The 11,170-nt window shown below is 42.4% G+C and overlaps 1 protein-coding gene across 1 annotated transcript; it reads right to left on the bottom strand.

Moving 5' to 3' along the window:
• Positions 1–9,333: 9,333 nt before the first annotated feature.
• UTP23 (UTP23, small subunit (SSU) processome component, homolog (yeast)) lies at positions 9,334–10,899 on the bottom strand (the record flags this gene model as incomplete). Its single annotated transcript, XM_010014186.1, has 2 exons — positions 9,334–9,828; positions 10,725–10,899. Coding segments are annotated over 2 exons (562 nt in total), but the record flags the coding sequence as incomplete, so codon positions are not given.
• Between the last annotated feature and the right edge of the window lie 271 nt (positions 10,900–11,170).

An 11,170-nucleotide genomic window follows, 5' to 3' on the forward strand; every position in this document is an offset into this window, starting at 1 on the left:
TTATTTGAAAATGTTTTAACAAGGATTAGTTCATTAGTAACTGAAGGAAAGGGCACAGCAGCCACAAGTACTGTTCTGCACAATCAAGAGGCTGAGCCAGTGTTCCTGGGTTTCAGAACTACTCTCCCTGCCATTATCTGCTAGAAGAATGAAACAAGATTGAGTTTTACAAAGTCATTTAATGTGCCTAAGTACTCTATTGTACACCATTGGATAACATCTCTCAGGGGAAACTGGGAAACTCTCATGTGATTCTACAAGGAGATGCTGATCATAAAACCATCCCTGGTAAAGCTCACCAGCAGGACAGGCAGATAAGGACAGGCATAAAGCCAAGGGCATTAGTGCAGCGTAAATATTTTGGGGACCATACCATACATTTTTCAGCCGTTCCTTCTGCTCTCAACTGAAGCCCACAATTTTCAGACTTCAGCTTTCACTTAAAGTAAACTTAGTAACGTAGATGTAGCTAAACTTACTTAAACTTAGTTACTGCATTATTGATTCTTGTTTCAGGTTAGATTTTCTTTTCTGGGCCCAATGTGCATGTAAATGCAGCCAGTGCCTTCCCCAAATTCTTGTTCTCCATCTGGGAAGTGGCAGGTCTATTCAGATCCCTGTCCATGCACCTCGTGTGCCCATGCAGAAGACCAATGCACCTAAATGGCACAGTTTTTTCTGTGGCTTTCATAGAGGACAGAACCTGGGAAGAGATGGAGGAGTGAGAGGAGGAGTGGGGAAAGGAGAGGCAAAGGCTGGTGGGATCTGGCTTTGATGCAGAGATGTTGCTCCAGGGGTACAACCAAGGATAAGTGGTGTTCACATCACTCTCAAATATACCAAAGAAGTGCTGCCTAGATATCAAGAGAAATGTGTCCAGTGACTGGGACACAGTTTTGGCCCAATCATGGAGAAAAAAATGCTGGGAAATTCTTCAAAAAGGTTGAAAGTAGAGCATTAGTCTTCTTCAGCTTAATGGTTCTAGATTGATTTGTGGTGGAGGTAAGCTTATGTGTAACAGGAGGGGAGCTGAGAAAGCCTTTATCAAATGCAGGTTTAAAACAGTAGGCATGAAAGAAAAGTTTCGTTCTTTAGAAGTTTGGTGATTATGTATTTTGAGCAATCCTACCACCTGCAGCTCGAGTCAACTCCCTGCTTCAGAGACTGTTAGAAGGCACAAGTGAACAGATGGTGTATTTGTGACACCATCAGGTAGTGGGCAGTGAGTATTAGTTAACTGGCAAGTATCCACCAAAAATTATTCCAAAGCAGATAATTAAATAAGTTATAAATAGCAAAACAACAAAAAAAATTAAAAAAACCTCAGTAGTTGGAAAGGAAGGAACGAGGGGATGAAACGAGATCTTGTTCAGATGAATTATGCTGCCTTATTTCTTACCTTTTCCTAGTCCATTACTCACAGAGACCAATTAAAAATCTAATAAATTAAACATCCCTCAGATACTCTACATAACTGAAGCTAATTGTCTGCCATTTTGATATGGTCAAGCATATGTAATAACAATGTTCTAGTTCTCTAGCATTAAGAAATAAGTACAGACTTGAAATCAAGTTCCCCAGACGTCAAAAAAAGCCAGAGAGATGGAAAAAAGTTCACTGATTGGCAGAGAGCAGTGATTTGTATGAATGCCATATCCCCATTTTAATGTTACTGTCTTCAGCTCAGAAGCTTGGCACACCTGCCTGGCTTCTGATACCACTGATCTTGGAGGGCCACGAGGATGATACAGGGGCTGGAGCACCTCCCGTATGAAGACAGGCTGAGAAAGTTGGGGCTGTTCAGCCTCGAGAAGAGAAGCTGCGTGGAGACCTCATAGCAGCCTTCCAATATCTGAAGGGGGCCTACAAGGATGCTGGGGAGGGACTCTTCATTAGGGACTCTAGTGGTAGGACAAGGGGTAGTGGGTTTAAACTTAAACAGGGGAAGTTTAGATTAGATCTAAGGAAGAAGTTCTTCACAGTGAGGGTGGTGAGGCACTGGAATAGGTTGCTCAAAGAAGTGGTAAATGCTCCATCCCTGGCAGTGTTCAAGGCCAGGTTGGACAGAGCCTTGGGCGACATGGTTTAGTGTGAGGTGTCCCTTGCCCAGGGTGGGGGGGTTGGAACTAGATGATCTTAAGGTCCTTTCCAACCATACATATTCTATGCTTCTATGATTTTTTGTGCAAACTTCCCTCTGACTCAAGCTTGACACCAATGGTATTGTTGTTGTTTAGGGCAACGGTAAAACTGACTTTTCTACACAGTGCAAAAGGAAATACTGCTATTCCCTAAGCATTGTAATGATGATGCAGAAACCTGATGGATTTTTCAATATCCAAGTTAATTAAAAAACCACCAAAGAAAACCCTAGCAACTCTCATTCTAAAAACTCATTGTGGATACTGAGATGGTCTAGAATGGGATAGAAATATAGTCACAGGACCTGGAGGAAGAGCCCAGCTATGGAAAAGTGGCCATATCACCATTAAGGACTACAAGAACCTTGCTAGGGCATGCAGAGAGGCAGGCAGGCAGGAAGGCTAAGGCTCAGCTAGAACTGAAATTGGCCAAATATTCAAGATGGAGAAGAAATGGTTCTTCAGATACGTGAGCAGTAAGCTGAAGCACAGGGAAGACATAGGACTATTGCTAAACAGGACAGGGAAACTAGTTACTTCCCAGTGCAAGGCCACTGTCTATAGTATCTGAAAAGTTGTGGAAATCAGGAGATGTCCCTGATGGCTGGAAGAGGGCAACTCTATACCCATCTACAAGAAAGGCCCAAAAGAGGACCCAGGAAACTCCAGAACCATTAGCCTTACTTCAGTCCCTGGGAAAGTCATGGAACAAGTCCTCCTACAAAGGAGCACCAGCTGACCATAAGCCAGCCATGCACCGCTGCAGAAATGAAGGCAGGTCGGATCCTGGGCAACATCTGCAGGGGCATCACTAGTGGTGGTAAAGATGTGATCATCCCAGTCTGCTCAGTGCTTGTCAGCCCACAACTGGAGTTCTGGCCTCCACAATTTAAGAAAGATGTGGACACACTGGGGATAAGTCCATAGCAGGGCCATGAAGATGATCAAAGAGCTGGACCACCTGCCCTGTGAGGGGAGACTGAAGGAATTAGGTCTTTTCTCCCTGGAGAAGAGAAGGCTCAGAGGCATGCCATCATACCACTCCAGTTGTGTGGCTACAAAGAGGACAGAGTCTCTTCACAAGGAGCCACATGGAGAAGACATGGGGCATCTGGAACAAGATGCACTGGTAGAGGTTTCATATCAACATAAGAAAGAAATTTTTTACAGTGAGAACAATCACTGACTGGAACAACCTCCCCAGGGATGCGGTGGAGTCCCCATCACTGGAGGTTTTCAAGATGTGATTGAACAGAGTGCTAATCTCATCTGGGATCCCTTTCCTGTGAAAGGCTGGACCAGTTGATCTTTGAAGGTTGCTTCCAATCTGGGCTGTTCTATGATTCTGTTCTATTCAAATTATCATTTACATATTAATTTTGAGGTACAGGGATAGAACCATAAGTCTAATGCATGACTGAGTTTTATTTAGGATTTATTGGGTATTAGGTGAAGACTGAGCTCTTACAATAGTGTCAGCACAGTAGCCAGTTGACTTGTGCGTGTTAGTGACCCCAGCCTCTGCAGAGCTTGGGAGCTCAGGGAAGTATTTACACCATCATTCCACATGCGAGAGACCAAGACACATCCAAGGTTAACGGCATTCAGCTGAGGCACCCAGGGAGCTGGTGGCAAACCAAGAGCTGAATGAGTTCCTGTTCTGCACCTTTTCTCACAAGACTCTTCTTGTCCACACTCTTCCTCGAAGAACATCCAGCAGAAAGCAGAGACAGTCTGGTCTTCTCAAGTGGGCCTGAATAAGTTGCAATCTACTTTCCTGTAGGTGCTGCTGTTTGCAATGCAAAAGACACTTCAACTTGGAAAAGAGATGGATGAAGGGAAATATCACAGAGGTCTACGCGGTCACGAGTGGCATGGGAAAGGTGACTAAGGAATGTTTGCTTAGTGTTTCATCCATTACAAGGGCTAGATGGTAGGTAGCACATCCGAAACAGTGACAGTATTTTTCATAAACGTCTTCAAGCTGTGGAACTCCTCACCACAGAAATGAGACAGTTAAAGTTTACACTGTCTCAAGGAAAGGTCGAATAAATTAGTTAAACAGAAATTCACTGTTAAAAACACAAATTTTTTTCTGGGTCAGGAACTCCCTAACAAATTGTCAGAAATTTGGAGAGTCATCTGGGGAAGTACCAAAAAAATGCTTTGTCTATTTTCATCCTACTCCTGAGCAACAGCTTTCGGCTGTTATTGGAGGCATTATGCTCGGTGAGACAGACTTTTGGACCATCCTAGAACAGCCGTGCTTGTATGTTTGGGAGCTGAAAGAGAGGTCAGGGGTGAAAAGAGGGAGCCAGGAATTCCGGAAAACCGCTCTCTTCATGTGTGCTGAAATCTGCCTGCTGAAACGGTTGCCAGTTCACAGTGAAATATGTCCTCAGTGTTTCTCCAAGACAGTCTGAAAAAGTCACCGCCCTGAAGAGTCGATCAGTAGCATCTTTGGCCCCAGAGGCTGCAAAAAGAGACTTCTGAAGTCCCCTACTGAGTTCCTGGGAGGAGATTAGACTTAAAAAACACTCATACCATGCTTTGGGTCATGATCTCATAGCCAGAAGAGCCTCAGTGTATCCCAGGCTATTGCTGAAAGTACCTCAGGGCAATTAACTACATGGATTCACCCGATCGATAATGGCATTGGTAAGGTTGCTCCTGGACGTAATATCTGCGTGACGGGCAGTGAGCCACGTGTAGTGTCAGGCCAGCTCTACAGGAGAAGGATTTGGCTGCAAACCTGCCAGTGCTGCAGAGTGTGTCATATTGAAAAGCCATACAGACAAAGCGTTTGGCACCATGAGCCCTTCATTCTGCAGGACCGCTCAGGCTATCAGCGCGGGATCTGTGAGCGGGTTAGTCAGTCCAGCTCCCTGTTTTGAAAGGGCAGAAACTGAGTCAGAAATGGCAACGAAGTTTTCTTACGGGAATTAGGAAGACTGGTTTTTTAAATTTGTTTGTGGTTTATTATTCTGTTTCCTACTCTCCTTGGCCACTGAGCCATTTCTTGCTCACCTTTCAATACTGACCAATTCTTTCCTCCAGTTAACACCCAGAAGCCCTCATATATATTTTTGTCTCTTCCTTGGTTTCTCTTAAATCCCCGTGACTAATCTACTGTCTCGTCTCTTCCTCCCAGCTCTCAGCTCTGCTTTGTTTTTAATTGGGCCTTTGTTAACAGCTTCGTTGTTTGCCTGTATCCATACACAGAGCACAGCTGCACGCTCCCCCTCCCAACCGCAGGAGAAGAAATCAGAAAGTAAAGCCCCTCCAAGAGAGCCCAGCCTGTCTCTTCTGTAACAACCACAGCAACTTCTGCAAAATGACTGCCTCTGTGGGCAGACAGATGAGCTTTCCGAGACAGATCTGTGGCTCGGAGCACACAGACGTAATAATCACCAGAAAAGCATCACAAGCCCCTCTCCAGGCATTATTTAGGCCATTCCTAAATCACCAGGTGCAGTCTCTCTCTCACTGCTGACTCTCTCTGGGTATGGAAACTTTTGCTTTCTGTCATTCCCTCTCAGTACACTGCAATCTTTCTGCCTGAAATTGTAAATGATAACACCTGCTGGGGCTCTTATTTGTTCATTCCCCGTATCTCCGGCTGCTCCCTGTGTGAGATATTATGCCCACACAGAGGTATGAAATATACAGTAGTTGCTTGAGAAACTTCTATATGAAAGATGCAATGAGTATAAATAATGGTATTGTTCTGATGTTCTTCATCTTGAATCTGACAGAACATGTTCAAGAAACTCCAGGAACACTCTAAAGCTGATGGAAAAGTCATTCACACTGTTATCAGCATAGCTGAAAACAAATGCACAGGACTGCTCTGGACATCTTACTTTCCTTTCACCACCAGAATGTATTTATTCCTCAAGTCATACCATATTCATATTTACTTTAATGATTCATAAACACCCCAGGTTCCAGAAGCTTCTAATTAACTCATCTATTTAGTGTCGTTAACAGATGCTCAGGGAGTGATTTATTGTACAATACCGGCTCATACCAATGTATAAATCCAGCCAATCTAATTGGCAGGCAGTCTAGGTAAATATCTTCTGTTGGTGGATGAGATGCTGTCCTAAATTCAGCATTAATGCCCTGCAGACTGCGGCTGAAGCATTATTATTTTCTCCTATTACTCTGCACGACACACATGGTACTATACAACACTGGTTATTTCCCTCTTTTTGAAGAAAAAGAAAAAAAAAAGATGTAGTGAGGTACTGCCTAGGATTTGGGGCATATATTTATCCCGTCTGAGAAAGGAGAAAATCGATAGCCCCAAAGAAGTTTTCACTCAAGCTCTTTTTAATGTACCTCTGGCCTTCTATATTTTCAAATCCAAAACCAATCCCTCCGACGTGCTACAACAAAAGTATCCTAAACTTCATTAGAAAAGTCACATTGGGAATCCTGTCTATAAGACAGATGTGGACAGATGTCCAGGCCATTTGTTGCTAAATAAGGGAGCGGGACTGGCCACAGAGACTTTGGGCAGAACATGGAGCTGAACACCTACAACAGCAAAGTTAGCTCTACAGGTACTTCTATGGCAGTGGAAGTACCTGTACAGGTACAGGTAGAGTACAGGGACACTCCCAGCCACTCATGTTGCTGGATTATTAGAGGGACTCCAACACGGTTTCCAGCCTAGGCTGGCTAAACCTCTATCAGCTCCTGGCTGGCAGAGGCAGCACAGCCAGAGACCATTGGCACGGGCTGTTTGCAGGCTGCCAGGCTGGTGAGCACCATATGAGCCCAGCCTGGACAGGGCCAGCACACAGGATGCTCTTAGCATCACTGTTTTAATGACACACATCCAGCCCGTCAGCTTTGGTGGACTTGTTTTACTTGGAAACCAGGGTGGGGCTTTTCTTCTTCCCAAATTTCAAGGTCTGATCCCACTGCTTGTTGCCTGGGCAGGAGCAATCTTCCAAAACTGAAAGGCGAGTTATTTACCTCTCTGGAGGAGAGCTGCAGCTATGCTGCAGACAAATTCCACAGCTTTTCTCTTAAGAGCTCACTCCCTTTTCATTCCAGTTCTTCCCAATGGCAAAACTATGACTCAGTTTGTGTTAACAAAATACTAAGGAAACACAGATAAATATTGTTTCAAATTCCTTAAGGTAAGAGTCATTAGAGGACTGTTAAAATATTCTTTTTTTGCAGTAATTAGTTTTTGTCTGTCTACAGTCTTCAAAAAAGGTGTATTTAAGCTTTTTATTTCAATGGCACAGAAAGGGACCATTGTAAATAATTAGGGTGTGTTTTCTCCTCATGTTTTAAAAACAATGTTTTTAGTAAAGTTACTGGGGTTTAATATACTTTTGACTGAGATTTTGATGATGAACCATCTCTGCTGTCTGCTCCAGCGCACACAGCAGTGCTTTCTGTGGGTGGGTTTGGTAAGGGGGAGGAAGTACAGGGAATGGGAAGCAAAACTACATTAACATGGGATTGTGCCCAAATAAGTGAAAGATAAGGGAATATGATAGCTTGAAAAAGGTGATACACATTGATCAAACATGTTGCAGAATTTCTAGGATTTGTTAAAGTTCTCCTCAGGACTCACTATGAGCAATCAATGTAGGAACAATACCATGATGAGAATGACTTTTAATTCAAGGTTTCATCTTGAGTAGAGCACCCTTTCTTGCTGCTTCCCCATCTCGTTGTCAGTTCCCAAGGTGCATGTGGTCTTTCACATGCAACAATGAAGGCACAGTCCACTCCTAACGGCTGTATTGCAAGGAACGGCTTTGACGTGGGGCCGCAGCAGCAGTGTACCATGCTGCAAGCACCTTTTAAACATCGTAACCTGTGATTTGAGTTACATGTTATGGGAACTATTACAGCAGGAACCACCTGAAGCAATGGAGAAGCCCTACAGGAAGCCATGCAACTGCACCAGCAACCCAACCCCAGCTGGCTTTGGTGCCCAGTAACTCCACACAACAAACCACCTCTCTTGTCCTAAGGGATCATCATAACAGATGAAGCCCAAAGCCATTGACTAACTGAATTCAGAAGACACGTTGTGGATATTTTACAGATATTATACAGAGGTGGCCCATCAACTAAGGGCATCATATGTGTTTTACATCAAAGGATGGGAAAGATGGTGGTAGTGTTTAACGAGGATGTGTTGGATAGTGTGGGACCTGAGCATGATATAAATGGCATGGATTAAGGAGTGAAGAATGTGCTTGTCTGGGATAGAGTTAATTTTCTTCACAGTATCTGGTATGGAGCTGTGTTTTGGATTTGTGCTGAAAAGTGCAATAATACAGATGTTTTAGTCACTGCTGAGCAGTGCTTACACAGAGTCAAGGCCTTTTCTGCTCCTCACCCCACCAGTGAGTAGACTGGGGGTGCACAAAAAGCTGGGGGGCGACACAGCCAGGACAACTGACCCGAACTGACCCAAGGATATACTATAACGTATAGCACCATGCTCAGCATACACAGCTGGGGGAAGAAAAAACGAAGGGGAGCATGTTCGGAGTGATAGTGTCTTGCCAAGTAACTGTTACACACCATGGAGCCCTGCTTTCCCGGAGATGGCTAAACACCTGTCTGACCACGGGGAGTGGTGGGATGAATTCCTTGTTTTGCCTTGCTTGTGTGCAAACTAAAGATAAACTAGATACACTACAGATGCTATAATGTCAGAAGTACCAACCCAGTCACGTGCCCTCTGGGATCTTCTTAATAAAAAAGTTCACAAAACCAACAGACATACCAATTCACATGGAGTTTACAGAGTAACTTAGGCTGGAAGGGACTTCTTGAGAGCATCTGGTCACTAGGCAAAAGTGTTAACTTTGTATGCAAACAACAGAAATAAATAAGATACTCTGCTCTTTTAGGTCAATTACACATTCTGTACCAGAACAAGTATCAAAACTAGTTTTAGTAAGAATAGCAATGTTGATTTAGAATGAAGTCTAGTATCCCACCAAAATCCACATGAAACACAAACAATTCTACAAAATTCTCATTGATCACGTGAACTCTTTGACAGGAATCAAGATGCTGAAGAGAACAATGAAACATGACGGTTCCTAAATATGTTGTCAGAAATCCAATTACTAAACAACAGAATAAATTACTGGGACATAACCCGCAAACGTTGAGATGCAGTAATGAGCTGTACCACCTCATAAAAATAAGTTTTAATATTAACAATTTGATTTCACATGAGTGCATGTTAACCTTTCTTTTTGCAAAGTTCAAGCAAGGTTCAAGTCCTGCATTGTTTACAAAGCTGGGGTTACTCTTCTTCATTCTTCTGCACCGACTGCACAGCTTCTGCTTTAACTCTATTTCGCTTTCTTTTTCTTCTTTTCTTCTTCTCAGCAGAAGGCTCCTGACCCTCCTGTGTTTTCTTCTTTTTCTTCTTCAGACAGCTGAGGGGATTGGGGCCGCCTGCCCTTTTACGTTTTCTTCTCTTTTCACCTCCTTGCTTCGCTAGTCCTTCTTGCTCTTTAAGCTGCACAATACTTTGTTTTTGGTGCTCTGGAACAAGCTGATTTGTCTGCAACTTTTGAACAACTGCCAAAGATTTAGGAGAAGGTTTGTCTAGCACCATGGTGTTCTGAATAATAAAGAGGAGGGGAACGCCAGCCTTCTTTTTCACTTTGTTTGCTAAATCCTGGTCCTGTAAAATTAAATACTTAAGTCAATATTTTGGGATTAAACGATATTTGCAATTCAAACATGCTTACTTTTAATACAAAACTATGAAGATAAATGACATTATGAAAAAGATAAGAAACTTAATCTAGCAGATATACATGGCAGTGCGTTTCAGAGCAATTTAAATTTCAATTTCTCTCCTTCTGATAAGCTGTCCTTCTGATGGAAATTTATTAACATTTCCTTTTTTCATGCATGTGTAAGCATACGTGCTTTTTTTGAGGAAGAAGTCATTCGTATGCGTTCCACCACTTCACAAGAAGTAACATAATTTCTCATAAAACAGGTAATTTTAGACTCCTTGTATCTTACAGAAGTATACAGTATTCTACTGTAAACCATTACATATATATTGTATATAATTTAGACATACAGTGTTAGTAACAGACCTAAGAAAAAGATCTGCCTTTCTTACTTGTACATAAGTTCTACCTTTATTCTGATTTAAAACTTCCAAAGTTTCTTAAAATCAAAGTTATATGGTCATTTAACACTTTATTTCACTTTTCAGACTACTGTGCAAAACAGTTATGGGCAGGAAATGCACACACAAGCAATAATGCAAATTAACAGTCATCTGTTGTTTGCTCACATGTCAATAGGTAGTCAGCATGCTTTCTACACCTGCTAAACTAAGCAATATCCTTCTAGGGTAAAAAAATCTAGTTGTTCAAGTAGACAAAAGATTCCTTACTTCATAGTTAACAAACACATTTAAAGGCCAGTAAGGCTTTACAAGATTAATTCACACAAGCTATTTAAAAGTCTCATAACAGCGGTTTCTGTAAGTTTCCTTATCCTTAGATATCAAAAGATGATCTGAAACAAAATGAAGTTACATCCTCCATGTGCATTTACCTGTGTAGCAATAAAGAAGTGATGAGGGTTGCCTTCTTCAATCATGGAAAGTAAACAGGCTGAACCACTCACAGGATCCTTGTGGTGAGAACAGTTTCGAACTTGAAAACTTTGGGCAATTAACTTTGCTCCATAAAGGGCTTTTCCCAATGATTGCAATTCCTTTAGAACACATCTGAAAACCAAAAGCATCAATGATTTAATGTAAAAAAGAAAATAACTACACATTTTTTACAACAGCAGAAGGTTGACACGAGTTAATTAGGAAGGAGCAATGCCCAGTTGTTCAGGCTTTATGATTTATAAATGGCACCCAGTAACCTGAAAGCAGTAGCCCACCTGAAGACATCAGCAAGACTTTTTCGGTTCCAAAAAAGATTAAGCAGCAACATTAAGTTATATTAAATGATTTTAAAATATTTCCTATCAGTGCCAATGCTGAGTCC

This window comes from Nestor notabilis, unplaced genomic scaffold (genome assembly GCF_000696875.1).
Source record: "Nestor notabilis isolate BGI_N333 unplaced genomic scaffold, ASM69687v1 scaffold5465, whole genome shotgun sequence".
In the NCBI taxonomy this organism is placed as follows: domain Eukaryota; kingdom Metazoa; phylum Chordata; class Aves; order Psittaciformes; family Psittacidae; genus Nestor; species Nestor notabilis.